This window comes from Chrysemys picta, chromosome 8, assembly GCF_011386835.1.
Source record: "Chrysemys picta bellii isolate R12L10 chromosome 8, ASM1138683v2, whole genome shotgun sequence".
In the NCBI taxonomy this organism is placed as follows: Eukaryota; Metazoa; Chordata; order Testudines; family Emydidae; genus Chrysemys; species Chrysemys picta.
In genome coordinates, this window is record NC_088798.1 from 19,280,193 (window position 1) to 19,296,357 (window position 16,165).

At 42.4% G+C, this 16,165-nt stretch overlaps 1 protein-coding gene across 1 annotated transcript in view; it reads left to right on the forward strand.

Moving 5' to 3' along the window:
- The first annotated feature begins 6,786 nt into the window (after window positions 1–6,786).
- The window catches only part of SGIP1 (SH3GL interacting endocytic adaptor 1), a 164,545-nt gene continuing 155,166 nt past the window's right edge, over window positions 6,787–16,165 (forward strand). Inside the window, exons 1-2 of the mRNA XM_065553994.1 lie at window positions 6,787–6,954; window positions 7,583–7,688. Coding sequence (XP_065410066.1) covers window positions 7,622–7,688 — 67 coding nt within the window. The 5' untranslated portion in view covers window positions 6,787–6,954; window positions 7,583–7,621. The remainder of the gene's footprint in view (window positions 6,955–7,582; window positions 7,689–16,165) is intronic.

Consider the following 16,165-nt stretch of genomic DNA (forward strand, 5'->3'; position numbering starts at 1 on the left):
CTGCACAGCAGCTCCCATGCATTTCTTTGTCAGCCGCTGAAAATTCATCCATGGCCAAACTTGAAGATGGCACAAACAGGAGGCCAGCACAAAACTTAGGGGCACTCCTATCCCACCTACAAAACCATAGCCAGTGAGAGGGGGATTTCTGAGCCAGGCGGCTTCCCTGCACTATAGGGACTGGAGTAGTTTCCTCCCCTGCAGAGTTTACGGGATTGTGAACTCTGCAAGTCCAAAAATTATGAGATGAACAATAACAAAATGATGACATGACATGACCTATTGTTTTAAAAATCCCATTTCTTTTTGACCTGTTTTCTGAGTGCTGAGGTGGTATCGCTCCTCATGTGCACCCCTTTCAGGAAACTCAACCTGAAATGGACAAAAAATACACACACAAGTATGGGGACCTCTTCCTGTTTACTTCTGACACTTCCCCAACATCTCCCACTCTCCACCAGCTCTCTAACCACTGCATCTCAGGCACTGTCCCTAACTTCCTGCCTGCTTTCTCCTGAATATAGATGTCCCAGCCCAATCACCCCCACTAGCTGTCTCTTCTCCCTGTCCTTGCTATTGTCCCTACCCTTTGCAAGCTGGCTCCAGGACACTGGCTCACCCTTCCCACTGTCTCTACCCTTTGGATGCCAGCAGCACTGGAGGAATGGGGGAAGAGTGCAGTAGGGCAAAATGGGGTCATATGGTCCTGAGATCCCTTCTTCTCACCCCTCACTTTGTTCCTCTCTAGTGCATCACTTTATGGGGAATGAATGAGGTGGCTGGAGCTGTTCCTGCTGCTGGCTCCTGGCAGTTTCTCCCGCCCACATGAGCTGCTGCTTCCCTGCTTCTGGCCTACACCGAAAACTTAGGTTGTCTTAGCTCCAGCACTTAGGGCTGTGAAAAATGTCATGCCCTGTGTCACACACTTAGATTGACCTAACCCAAACTGTAGATACCATCAGCTGCACGGAAGAATTCTTCTGTTGACCTAGTTGCTGCCTCTCAGGGGGGAGAGGGAGGGGAAGGATGAATTTACTACAGCACCAGAAAAACCAGTTCTGTTGCTGAAGTGAGCGTCTGCTGCAGCGCTACAGGCAGCAGAGTAGCTGTAGCTGTGCCATTGTAGCACTTGTAGACTGGGCATAAGCTTCAAGGCAGGACTCAGCAGGAAGTACAGGTGCTGCCTCTGGCTGCACGTCAGGCTGCCACCAGCAGATTCCAGCACCCGATGGCTGAAGTAGAATCAATGAAAGCTCAGCCTGAAATCCTGAACTGCCAGGAACTTCTTGGGAGAAGGAGGTAAAAACGCTCCAAAATCATGAGATTTACAAAAATATCATGAAAGTTGGCAACACTGATTGATTGTTTCCACCCATTCTGATTATTTTCCTAATACTAGTTTTTCCCCATGTACCTAAGCTCTAGGGTTAGGTCGCTGCAGGGTTTTACAACATAGAGCTGTGGGGTCAAGGTTGGGATCAGAAGTATTCATGGGACACTTCAATAAGAGATGCAAGGCACTAAAAAGTCTGAGAACCACATTATGAAAACATAAAAGGTAATCAGATAGTTAATATTATACCAATCATCCCACTGATGCCCACACAGGTCAACTGCTTCCTCTCCTTAGTTAAGCTCAGGCAGGGCCTGAGCTGTTACAGATAATAAAGACAGTTTTGTGCTGTAGATAATCCTAGGTGCAAATCATTCCCCCCTCCCCGATCTTCTATATTTAGCACAGCATTAAGAAGAGTGTCTGTTACCTCCCCTTTAATTAGGTTTGTAACTTGACCTGTTTCAAGTTCAACAAAATCTGTGCATTTAAAATGTTTTGCTAAGAACACTATATAACAGACAATGAGCTACCACAGAGATAATATCAAGTGATAAATATAGGGCTAGATTCTCAGCTCATGTAAATTGGCATAGCTCCGTGTGAGAATGTAGCCTCTGGTTTGATAAAATAACATTTCTTAACCACGTAACTTTATTAGAAAAAGTGGGCCAGATCCCCAGCTGCTGTAGACCAGCCTGAAGTCAATGTTATGCCAATTTACACCAGCAGATCTGTGTCTTATTAAATGGAACATGTTCAACCTTGAATGAGGAGATTGTGGGTACTTACTCATGCTATAGTGTATAAATATCTGCAGGGACCCAAGGTATACAATAATTCTTTGCCAAATGGGAGAAGGGCATTGATTTGCCATTTCAAAGGAAGAGACTGTGACTGGCCACAGCCTTTGCATGCTAATTTTTCCTCTGTATCTAAAATCTGGCCAGCAAAACCACCCAACCCTAGTGCTGGGCACAGGTTGATAATAATTCTTCTTACCTCTGCCCTTCTAACCAATTTCACAGTTTGTCTCTTTTGTGTTTGAAATAAATGATGGATCACAGAGAAATTTAACAAGATGACATTTTTCTGATATTCGTAGGCAAAACGCCCCCGGCTCTCTGCCTTGTTTGTTTGTCTATTTATTTGCCATATACAATTGCTTAAATTTTTGCTATTCCATAACCCATCGTGAGATTTTTGTTTTGTTTTATATCTACGGTTTGATTTCAGGGGAGTTATCAAACAACATATGGCTATTTTTATTGGATTGTGACAGAGGTTACTCAGTCAATTGAAGTATAATTTAGTTAATTTTCATAATGCAGCTATAGTCATGAAGAACTCTTATTTCATGTTAGTCACATTAAAACAGCAAATGGCATTCTGATAATGTTAGAGATGACAGCTATAATAAGTCTTTTTTTTAGCAGTTAGCTCTTTCTATCTTAAGAAATATTTTACAATTCCTCATAACAGCCCTGGGGTTTTCCCCATTTTACTGACGGGGGAAGAGACACAAAAAGGGTAATAACGTGTCCACAGCCACACAATGAGTCACTGAGTTATTGACTCCCAGATCTGTGCCCCACCAACTATGCCATATTTAGTGTTACTGCTAGTGGGTGGTGGGTTTTTGAGCATATCCACTGAACCCAGGTGCACTCATCACTGCCATCTACTGGATCGACTCGGAACTACCCACCTCTGTTTCTGGAGCTTTGCCTTTAGCTGAGGTGGTAGGAGGTGTGTGCTTTTAGAGCGGGAAGACTGAGTTTTATCCCCACTCTCAAGATGGAGTTCCAGTTAGCCATGGTGGGCTAACAAGTAGGGTGAACAAGGAAAGTTAAAGGCAACCACTGATTGATTGATTTTGTTGTTGTGCCTAGAGGCCTCACGGGGGTGTGGGCTCCATCGTGCTAGGTGCTGCGCAATACATAGTAGGAGACAGGCCCTGCCCTAAAGAGTCTGCACTCTAAAAGATGAGACATAATGGAGGGATGAGGTAAACAAGCGGACTGAAGCAGGGTGCAGTGAGGACAGGCAAGAAAAGAAATTCCTACCCAACCACTCAGTGATCACAACTCCCTGCCTGCCTAGTGCCTACTCATTGTCAGGTTGCTGGAGTTGCTACGCATTACAGCATGGGGAGTTTTGAGGAGGGACGTGAAAGAGGATAAGTTTGTGGTTTTACAGCTCTTGAATGAGACCTTTAAAGCAGCTTCGCTTTAGCTATTCTTGAATGTGATGATATTATAAATGTTGCAACCACAGGTAGGTTGTGATAGATTATAACCTACATGACAAATTTAAAATGAAACCAAATCATGCTTGTTTACATCGACAAAATAAACAAACAAATCACCAGCCATAAGCAGAAACCTGACTCCTCATGTCCAAGTTCTCATCATAATCAGCTGTCTGTAGACTGTTACTTTCAATATCTTCTTTGTTGATCAGAGTTGGTGGGCTCTCCAGTTATAGCCTCTTGCTTTCCTTTTCCCCTCTGCTCTTAGGCTTCACATAGTGCTCTGTTAATACCTCGGCAGCCTATCCAACCTTCTCTGTTGAAATTAAACCCAGTAAGCAGTTGTTTCCTTTCTTGATTCTGCTTGTTAATAGTTGAATAGATGAGGCAGTCTGGTGGTAAAAGAAGATTTATGGGCATGACTTGTGGACCACTCAGGTGACTCCTGAAATCCTGTCTAATTAGTGAGAGTGAATTAGCAACCAGCCACAAAAACTAATTCGAGATACAATAAAACCTGCACTAGAGACCGCCTTCTCCTGTCACTTAACCACTTTAAATTATACCCACGCAAATTCTAATACAGTATTTTCCAGCCATTAATAAATGAATAATAATATGTAGCGCACATCCCTTATGGATCTCAAACATATTTCCATCGTTGAGAAAATGTTAATATCCCCATTACCTGGTCTAGTAACTGTAAGCCTAGGCCTAGCAGTAACTCTAACCCTAAACCTAACCCATAGGTTCTATATATTTGTAATAGGGAAAGTTTTTCCAGATATTTTTTATCACGAGAGAGGCATTTTTCTATACACATTAATGGTGCTAGCATGTTTGTTTGTTTGTTTTAAAATCAGCATTCTACCTACCCTTGTATTCTAGTCCATCTTTCCTTTTAGATTTATCTAGCCAGTGCATAGGGACAATACGTTCTCACCACCCGTTGGAACTGGTACCCTCATGTTGCGGCAGATTCCTTTAGGGGCTTCATGCTGCACATTGCCTCAAAAATGCCTCTAATGCAAATCATTTTTTGCAAGAGGGAAAAGGACAGCATTCACCCTGCAGGTGACATTGCTGAAGTTCCCTATGAATAGGCTTGTGGGCAGAACATTAAAGCTGCTGCTTCACTAAGAGACAAAGTATGCAAATAAAATTTTCTCTTTAAAGCGCAAAAATGTTGACAGCATGGAGCCACCTTTTCATTTTCAATCCAATGTGGTTTGTTTATCAAGATTCACCATTCATACTAACCAGCTTTGCTTATATGTATTACACTATTAAGAGTTCTCAGCCTTTATCAAAATCTCAAAGTACTTTACAAGAGTACCATTACCCTCATTTAAATAGAAGGGAAATTGAGGCATGGAAAAGTTAAGTGACATGCCTAAGGCCACACAACAAATCTATTGTATAGCCAGAACTAGGAGATCAATTCACTAATACCCTACACTTCCCGTAGCCATTTACACGAGTGCAGAATACATGATGGGTGTAAAATCCCATCTTCTAATTTACTAGCATTTTAAGACTGACTTTAGTCTGGTGCAAATGCCTACACAAGTGCAGGGCAATGGTGATCTTACCAGGGCACTAGACCATGTTGCTACAGGATCTAGCTTGTTCAGTAACAAATTTAGAAAGATGCAAATTAATTTTTAAGTGCACCTGTGATGGGGTGGACCAGACCCAAAGGCCCCCTGCTGGAGGCCTCAGGGTTCTGCCACACCCATCCCAGGGAAGGAGCAGTGGAGAGGTCCTCCAAGCAGGCTAGAGTGGCTGCAGGGGAAGCAGCCAATCAGGGCCCAGGAAGGCCATATAAAAGAAGCTGCAGAGCAGAGTAGAAGTTAGTTGCTGCTTGGAGTAGAAGAAGAGAGGACTGTAGGCCTGGAAGAGTGGTGGGCCCATGAATGGTTTGCTAGGAGGGACTGTGGGACCATTAAGGGAGCTCCTGGCTGGTTGCTAGGATTGTGTAGGGACTGAGCCTGAGAAGGGCTGCAGGAAGATAGTGTCTCCAGGGAGGAAGCCCTGGGCATGCAGCCCCCTATTAGGGCTGACCTACTTAAAGACCAGAGCCCCAGGAGGGCTAGCGATAGGCCCTGGTGGACCATAATCCTCAGAAGGGATTTGTGCTGGTTAACAAGCAGATAGTGTGACATGGCTGGAGTGCTGTGTCACTGACAAACCCACCTGAGAACCACCAAAAGGGATTACCAGAACTTCTGTCAGCAGTATACATCATTATTTACAATACACTCCCATTCCACATGCTCACAAGATGTTATGGATATTGCCAGTAAAGTTGTGCTTTATAAGCAAAATTCATCTGATGTGTTTAGGGACATTTTATAAATTAGGTTCTTGTCTCCCCATTCAATAGGAGAGAATAGCTCTGTATAAGCAAACTAGATTCCAAAGGGCGATTACACATGTGATATATAACAGGAACTACCCAATTTTCATGGAGATGCCCTCCACTGCTGTTAAATTTCTGGCTTTTGAGTCCTAATGGATCAGGATATGTTATGCTTATGGATCACAGCTGTACAGCACAGTACATTTCTCCCTCTTGCACTGAAAGACCTCATCTGATGGTCCTTTGGGGTCATTCAGTTAAAGAAACACTACCCAATAAACCCAGCACTGCAAATCTGAAGGAAACCATAAATCAAATATTGCAGATGGAGATGGTCCTATGGAGACACATTTGGCTGTGGTGCTCTCTTGGAAGCCATAACAGTGGGGCTGACAGGGGCAGCAATAAATTAAGTTTCTCTTTTTAAAAGAAAATAGAGGGTGGAAGGGGGTCAGGAAGAATGGTGGGAGCTTCATGGGCAAGGGAGGGGCATGTGGTGAGATGAGAAGAAATGAAGTGCTGTCCGCTAATTGATTCTCATTCCTCCTCTAAAGATACAGTTAGACTTGCCCTTCCTGTAGATAAATGACTTGTCTGGTAGCTTTGGTGAAGATTTTGACCCCTTAAGGAGGTTATAGTCTGATGTGAAAAGACTTCTGAATTCTAAATGTTTGTTATAACAAAAAAATCTGAATGCTAGAACTAAAATTGATTTTAAAAGGATTAATTTGCGTGAGCTGCAGACAAGAATTGCTTAATAGCCAAGTTAAGGAAGCTGTAGTTTGTTTGTTTTTTTTAATTTAGGATGCTTTGTGCTAACAGCTGTGTCTTATCTCCACCCTCCCTGTTGTGGGAGGCACTATAGAGCTAATTCATGCAGGACTTCATCGAACCAGTAGCTATGTTGTTTGAGAGTGTTACAGGCCACCATGATAGCAGCGTGTTGCAAAGTATAACCAGTAGCAGATCTAATCAGGAAGAAGGAGTGCAACATTTTCCTACTGCAAGGTCTCTTTTTATTTCAGTTTTTGAGTAGCAGTAAAGAATGTGGCTTGCATCCCACCTCTACGTAAAGGCAAAGAGTCTTTAAATGTAGTTTTAAGACACATTGTATTAATTTCTAAAGTCACACACTTGAAGACAAAAAAAGTTATATGGTAAATTCATGTTTTAAAAAACCATCTGACATCAGGTACTAGCATCAGCCTCAAGAGCTTCAGGAAAACAAACTGGCTCTTGTAAGTCAGGGAAGTAACACCAAAAGGCATTAGAAAACTTGGCTAACCCATTGAATTGCAAGCGCTTAATGCACATGCATTACAACTTTCTTTCTAATGTCCCTAGAGAAAGAGGGATTTCCCTTAATTATAAGCTTTGCATTCTGGCTTTTTCTGTTGGCAGCTCCTAAAAAAGCATGATTTTTCCCTTTTCCTATCACAGCTGAAACACACTGCTTCTTTCCCTTTATTCGCTTCAGAGCTGCGGTCACATGGCTCTATCCAAGTTTAAGGGCTTTTTTGTCTTGTTTTAAAGACTTCTTATGAGTTATCTCTCTGAATCTAATTCAGATAAATGTTCAAGCCAAGCAAACTCAAAAGAAGAGGGAAAAAATAATAGATTTTCCCAACATCCCTAGGACCACCTGGTGGGCTCTTTAAAAGAGTGAAGGAGGAATATGTTTGAAAGAGGGGGGCGGTCCTTCCAAGCTGCCAAAACGTCAGCACCACTAGTGTCTGTTGCAGGTAAGAAAAATTACCTCAAATTTCGCTTCTCTTGTTTTTATTGTATGGCTTGCTTTTTAGTTCAGCATGTGCACTTTCTACCAGAACTGTTGGAAGTAATAACACTTCTCTTGTGTATCACTTTCTGCCTCTGAGAGGTTTTACAAACATCAACTAATTAATCCCCCAGCGTGCCTGGGGATAGTCAAGTATTATCAGCCCCACTTTTTAAAAAGGGAAGCTTTGACTCTTCATGGCTTTGTTCCCTGTGTCTATGGTAACAGCTGGGGATAGAACTCAGGTCTTCCTGGCAACCAGTCCTGTGCTCAGGTTACTATGTCATGCTTCTACCCATAGTTTCTTTCTTTCTTCTGTTTATCAAACTTTTATTATATTTCTCGTTTGAGAGAGGTGTGTGTGAATGAAAAGGACAAAACAAAATAGAACCACTGTCTTTCCACTCACCCACAACTCAGCAAATACGTTTAGTTTCCTTTACACATTTTTAAAGCGTTCTACAGACTGATTCAGAGAGTTGAAATCTGGCATGGAAGTAGCTTTTTAGAATGTGGTTTTCTTCTAAATTCAGTGTGCAGTTAAGGCAGTCAGTGGTTCAGGGGAGTCCGAGGTTGATCCAACAGCATCTTGAAAGTGAACTGAAGTTGGCATGAGCTGAGGGAAGCTCTCTTTGCATGTCCTGGCCTCAGTGTAAGGACTGAGGGGGGGTCCTCTTGTGAACCTCTAAGGTTTGCAGAAGGAGCAGGAGATGAGCTGACTACATTGACGAAGGAGGGTCTTGGGAAGCTATTGATAGTTGGACATCAGTGGAAAACATTTGTGCCTTTATGTCCTGGGATCGTAGAAGTTTTAATAGCACCAAACTCTTGGTTCGTGTGTGTGTGGGGGAAACCAACATATGTAGGGTTTAGAGTTTTCCATGCAAACCCACTTTCCATTTCAATGGCTCTTCCATTTGGGCCCTCGGTCTTCATCCCCCTAAACGTCTGTAGCTGCAGACCTGCTTAAGAACACAGGAGGTTCTTGCTTTTTGATAACAAGTCAGAGATTGAGGTTGCTGCTGTTCTTTGGCACTTGTCCGCTTGCTCTGTGGGCTTGGATCTCTGAAAGCAGGTGATCTGTAGCTCCTAATTCTCTCAAGATAGAGGCTGATTTCTGTACAACCGCACCCATGGACCTATGAATGTACTCAAGTGGCCAGCCTGGGCTGGCACAGCTTCGCCACTGTTGTTATTTGAGCTAGCTACAACAAAGATAGCTCAGGTATGTCGGATTGCAGAGTAGACTTACTCTTAGGAGGCCTGCAAATGTGTGGGGCAAGGCATTTCAGGGGTGACTAGCAAAATAATTTCATGTTCTGGAATTTCACTTTCTGGGGGGTGGAGGAGAAGAAATTCCATTTAAAATGTTGAGTGTCTGAAGGTTGCACATTTAAGTGTACTAATACCAGGAATGAAAAAGTTATAGTTACGTATTTACTCGTTTCATTTGAGAAACAGAAACTACATCCGTAGGTAGAAGTGGCTTCAAATTATATTGTACCAGTAGAGAACTATAATTATTATTTGTATGTCAATAATCTTTAGAGGCCTCAATGAGGACTGAGGCCCCAGCATACTGGGCTCTGTACAATCCTATAGAATGTCATTGTCTCTGTCCCAAACCCTATAAGACCCCAATCCTGCAAGAGGGGCTGGCCCTTCTCACAGCAGGATTGCGATCTTATGCACAGTACATACCTTTACTCACATGAGCAGCTTTGCTCATGTGCATATGTGTCTGGTTAAAATGCAAGAAGTGAGAGTAACAAACCAGGGGGAGGCTGCAGAAAGATGAGGGTAACAGTAGTTTTTGCCTCTGTCTTCACGCACAAGGTCAGCTCCCAGATTGCTGCACTGGGCAGTACAGCATGGGGAGAAGGTGACCAGCCCTCTGTGGAGAAAGAAGTGGTTCGGGACTATTTAGAAAAACTGGACGTGCACAAGTCCATGGGGCCGGATGCGCTGCATCCGAGGGTGCTAAAGGAGTTGGCGGGTGAGATTGCAGAGCCATTAGCCATTATTTTTGAAAACTCATGGCGATCGGGGGAGGTCCCAGATGACTGGAAAAAGGCTAATGTAGTGCCCATCTTTAAAAAAGGGAAGAAGGAGGATCCGGGGAACTACAGGCCAGTCAGCCTCACCTCAGTCCCTGGAAAAATTATGGAGCAGGTCCTCAAGGAATCAATTATGAAACATTTAGAGGAGAGGAAAGTGATCAGGAACAGTCAGCATGGATTCACGAAGGGGAAGTCGTGCCTGACTAACCTAATTGCCTTCTATGATGAGATAACTGGCTCTGTGGATGAGGGGAAAGCAGTGGATGTGTTATTTCTTGACTTTAGCAAAGCTTTTGATACTGTCTCCCACAGTATTCTTGCCACCAAGTTAAAGAAGTATGGGCTGGATGAATGGACTGTAAGGTGGATAGAAAGCTGGCTAGATCGTCGGGCTCAACGGGTAGTGATCAATGGCTCCATGTCTAGTTGGCAGCCGGTTTCAAGTGGAGTGCCCCAAGGGTCGGTCCTGGGGCCGGTTTTGTTTAATATCTTTATTAATGATCTGGAGGATGGTGTGGACTGCACTCTCAGCAAGTTTGCAGATGACACTAAACTAGGAGGCGTGGTAGATACACTAGAGGGTAGGGATCGGATACAGAGGGACCTAGACAAATTAGAGGATTGGGCCGAAAAAAACCTGATGAGGTTCAACAAGGACAAGTGCAGAGTCCTGCACTTAGGACGGAAGAATCCCATGCACTGCTACAGACTAGGGACCGAATGGCTAGGTAGCAGTTCTGCTGAAAAGGACCTAGGGGTCACAGTGGACGAGAAGCTGGATATGAGTCAACAGTGTGCTCTTGTTGCCAAGAAGGCTAACGGCATTTTGGGCTGTATAAGTAGGGGCATTGCCAGCAGATCGAGGAACGTGATCGTTCCCCTTTATTCGACATTGGTGAGGCCTCATCTGGAATACTGTGTCCAGTTTTGGGCCCCACACTACAAGAAGGATGTGGAAAAATTGGAAAGAGTCCAGCGGAGGGCAACAAAAATGATTAGGGGTCTGGAGCACATGACTTATGAGGAGAGGCTGAGAGAACTGGGATTGTTTAGTCTCCAGAAGAGAAGAATGAGGGGGGATTTGATAGCAGCCTTCAACTACCTGAAGGGGGGTTCCAAAGAGGATGGAGCTCGGCTGTTCTCAGTGATGGCAGATGACAGAACAAGGAGCAATGGTCTCAAGTTGCGGTGGGGGAGGTCCAGGTTGGATATCAGGAAAAACTATTTCACTAGGAGGGTGGTGAAACACTGGAATGCGTTACCTAGGGAGGTGGTGGAGTCTCCTTCCTTGGAGGTTTTTAAGGCCCGGCTTGACAAAGCCCTGGCTGGGATGATTTAGCTGGGAATTGGTCCTGCTTTGAGCAGGGGGTTGGACTAGATGACCTCTTGAGGTCCCTTCCAACTCTGATATTCTATGATTCTATGATTCTAATAAGATTATGCAGTTATTTATGGACCAGCAATGTGCAGAGCCTGAGTCTATGAAATAATTACCTTTCTTTATTGTTTAATTAAGCCTTTGCTTGTTCCAATTGTTTTTAAATCGCGGCATATTTCTATTTTAAAATAACTTTGTCAGTGAGAAAATATAGTACAAATCTTAAGCACAATGATCAATAAACAGAAATCAGATATTGGGCTTATCAAGGGGCACAGCTGGCCCTTGTCACTTTAAATATATATCCTTTAAGGATAAGATCCACTTACCCTCCCCTGCTAGAGGAGCACTAAGGAACTCAAAGAAGAATATTCAGAAGAACTCAGCACCCTGTGTGTGGCTACTTGTTTTGGTGCCTAAAGGGGAGATGAGGTCTCTTGAAACTTTAGCTATCAGTCAAGAAGTGAGAAGATGACTGAACAAATAGTAGCCAGAGAGTCTGAACAAAGGAGCTTCTGGTGGGACCTCCATGTAGTGTCTGTAGCTATTTAGGTGCTGTGGTTATGGCTTCTGTGTACTGCAAGTCTCTAGCAGTCTTTTGTCTGCAGGGGTAGGGCCGTTTTGTGGGGCAGGGCTTGAGTGGCATGTGCTGTAGAGAGGGGGGGAGGCGTTGTGCTCTCTTTAGAGATTTTATTTTTTATTCTTTCTTGCTTGGTTTGTTTCTTTTAATCTCAAAATAGGTCATTCAGATGAAAAGTATACGGTTGTTCATTATCCATGGGGGAAAACCTAACCCTTCAGGCTGCAACTAAGGTATGCCAGAAACTTCGGGGAATTAATGGAGCAGCTGCGTCCTGAATAGGAACTTTGTGTGTGTCACAAAGTGACAGTAAAGGGGGATTGGAAGAACTTTCTGTGTCTGGAATCAGTTTTGTGTAGGTTTATTATGATAGTATAAAACACCACAGCTCTACATAAGAGAAATGAATATTGTGAAGTGTAATTGAACAATTCAGTTAATATCCGTGTGCTCTGCTTGGAAGTCAATTAGCTCATTGTACTGACATACAGGGATGAACCAGAGACATCAGAGACTGGTGTCTGTCAGGTTTCATTTTCGTAAGCTCTTAGAAGATACCCAGCTTCTATCTTTTACATACAAAAGGGGGGTGAATTTCAAATACACTGTAAAACATTATTTGTACTTCAGACCCAAGAAGCTTGAAAAGGTCATACTAATCAACTCTGACACCAGTTAGACCGGCTGGGTGGCTCAGTTGATTTACATTATATAGCCTTTACTGTTTTATGTTCAAACATGGCTGCATTTCTAGATTGAACAAGTGTATTTTGAAGAGCTGTGTTTCCAATCGACTGTCTAATCAACATCTCCCTGACTCTGTAATCTGAAGATAGTCTTAGATAAAAGGGTTCTAGTGAGGATGTTTTTTCTAGCACAGACAATAACAAATTAGTTCACATTACAGAAACCATTTGAAACAAGCTTTTTTTTTTTTTTTTAAAGTGCCACTTTAGTCAATGTTTTTATACCAACCAAGATAGTTTCTTTTTAATTCTTATAGTGAAATGTAAATCTCATGATTCACAGTACACTAAATGCCAAACTAAAATCCCTTGCCTACAGTAATTTATAACCCAAGGCAAATGAATATCAGTCTGCAGAGTACTACACAGTAGAAATCTAAAACCAGATTCTGCACAATGGTATTCTTATCAGAATGCACAAATGGTCACTAATTGTGAGAAATCTGTTTCCCAAGCAAATGGGGAGGAATCACGAAATCCGCTTAATTACAGCGTCTCATGTCTAATTAGACATTCGGCGCATAAGGCCTCTTTCATAAAGGTTCTGTTTTTCATTTAAACTAGCATAAATGTATGAGCTTATTTTTAGTAAACATTTAAATTATGGATTCATGAAATGGTTGTCAAACCTTGAATGCTAATATGTAAACAATTCATTGGCTACCTAGTTATTTCCAGTAATACGATGGGATTTATTGTTGCCATATCCTGACTGGGGATGAATCTGATGGATTTAAGCTTTATTTAGCAAATCCCTCTCCATTCAGAATCTAAAGCTCCTTGTACTTGGCAGTCAGTGTCCAGAAGGTACCTTGTCTATCAAGCCATATGGGGAGAACCACTGGGAGCAAATAGCATAGGAGGAGCCAGGCATGCACGGGCTACAACAGGGGCCTGTCACGTGTACCTAAAGCCTGACTTTATTTTCAGAGATGAGTAATGTGTGTGTATGACTCATTTTCTTTTTTTCCAGTCAGTCAAGCTTAGGCTGCTTATATAGAAGCTGCAAAAGCATTTCCTTAAGGGTCCAAATGAAAATTCAAGCACTTCTGCTATCCAAATATCAGTAAATACAGTGTTAAAAGATTGTGAAATCCTGACTTGACAATAACTACAGCTAAGCTACTTTAAAAGAGTAGCATGCCGGCCGGGCATGCTCTGTGCAGGATCTTTGGGTTTGGTCCATCAGAGACTGGATTTATTAACTTTATGGGCATTTCGGAAGGAGGCGCGTGGATGGAGTTGTTAATGGACTTCCTTGTTTAAGGGGTTAATTTGGGGCAATCTGATGAATGAGTTACAGTTTAAAATTTTGGTATGAATTATTGTCTTAAGTTTTATAGAGCACCCCGAGTGTAGGAGGATGTTTAACTAATTTGACTAATGCATGGATTTTAATAGTATTTATTTAAAAAAAAATTGTAAAAGCGCAGATTAAAATGTAAGAACTTGCTTATGGCTATCTCACACAGATGGGCACTCTTTCAGTGTCATGTACTGCATGTTAGGTCCTGATCCTGTGAGATGCTGAGCGTCTGCAACTATAAGTAGAGTCAACATGAATTGCAGGTGCTTGGGACCTCTTGGGGTCTGTCCCGAGCCGTTTGTTACGAAGGTTAGGCACTGATTGTCCTTGGTGTTGAAAAAACCATATAATAATATTTCGCTTTTATATAGTGCTCTTCATCCATAGTTCTTAAAGCTGTTTACAAAGGAGGTCAGTGTGATTATCCCCATTTTGCAGGTGAGGAAACTGAGGCACAGAGAAGGGAAGTCACTTCCCTGAGGTCATCAAGCAAAGCAGTAATAGAGCCAGGAACTGCCATAAGGTCCCCTGAGTCACTATCCACTAGGCTACACTGTCTCCTCTGTAAACTAATATTGGCATTGCATGCTACTAAAATAATAATTGATGCTGTCACCTTCCAGTGCCCTCCTTAAACGAATGTAATAAATGCCAAAGTAATATGGAGACCACTGTAAGTTTCAGAAATAAAACTCTGACAAATTCTCCCAGGCTGCTTCTATAACCCTACAGACAGTAAATATAATTTCTTGGCCTATTACCCAGCATGGGAGACAGGTTTGCAGTAAAAGTCATGCCCGTTTTTACTTGCTTTAGAAATATTGATAGGAATATAAATCCTGCAAAATAAGGCACCATGTGTTTTAGAGAGAGAGCAACAGGATATATATTGTAGGACTGAATTTAACAAATTGGAAATATAGTCACACAGCACTGAATGCGTGCAACAGCACTTCTGCTAAATGGTGCTAGTTTATTTCAAAGGTGTAATTATTTCAAAGGTTAAGAATTTAACAGTGTGGCTCTGCAGACAGGTTTAATATTTTCTGTCCTGTTAAACTAAGTGGGACATGCATCCCTGATCGTAACTCCACTGAACACAGTCGAGTTGTATGGAAGCTATACCAGGGATGACCCACTGATTTTAAACTAGATCAGTTTAATTTTTTTGCAGTCTGTATAGTGCATGGAGAGTTAAATTGCATATTTTAAAAATAAATGCAAATGCCTTTTTTATACAGACAACTGTGTAGATGTTAGGGTGTGTGTAAATCGAGATAAATGAAGGTAGGTAAATAATAGATTTGGTATGCTGTGTTAGTTGCACACAGCATAAGTGAATTAATGAACTACTGGCACTTTCTGAACCCTTTTGGAAAAATACTCTCCTCTCCAGTGATAAGGTACCCATGGGTAATTTGATTTATGATGATGAGCTCTGATAGTCAGAAAACACACCTGGCATAATGGGCTGGCCTGTCCAGAGAAAAGGTGTTAGGTCACATATGCTGCATACACAGCAAGCTGATGTAACCAGATGAAAGGTCATGAATGCTGGATGAGGTGAGCTGCTGACCTGTCTTAGGAAAAGGCCACATAGGTTGCAGGCACAGTGGTTCAACCTATTTAGGGAAAAGGCTGCCGAGGCTAACCCTCTAGCAGCCCTTTTTTGAATGCTCTCCTCACCTGCTGAAATACCTCCAAAGCCTGTAAAAGTGTTATCTAAGTATGTCCCAGCTGTACAAGTACACCACCTTGGAATAGACATGGATAAAGAACAGCTATCAAACCACATGCAAGGCTATTCTTACCTGTTCATGTGGCGTATTACCCGTGGTGGCTTTTTTTTGTTTGTTTTTTAAGAACACTTAGTTGTAGCATTGGCCTTGAACTTGGAAGGCTAATCTTTGACATTTCCTTCTCCCCCTTCCTCATATTTAACTGGCTGCCTCAATGGCATCTTAATTGCTTTGCCCATTTTAATTATTATATAGAACCAAAAAACTTGAGTACGTTAAATAAAGCAGCCAGGATAACTTTAGACAGCATTGAACTCCTGTAGCATTTCCAAAGGCAGTGTCAGCAGAAGCTAGGCTACAGATATTGTAAGAAATGAGATGCGGGAGCCATAAGCTCTTCAGGGTGGGGATGGTGTCTTTGTATGTCCCTGTACAGTGTCTAGTGAAATGGTGTCTCACCTCTGATTGGGATCTTTGGATGCTGGTGCCGTATAAGTTCAGTGTTTAATATGCACGTTATGATTTTTGTGTATTTGTGAAGCTTTCATAAAACGCAGTGCTCAATAGTTCCCAATGATCAGTGCTGTAGTATAATCCTATGATACACTGGGCTATGATCAGAATGACTTTGTA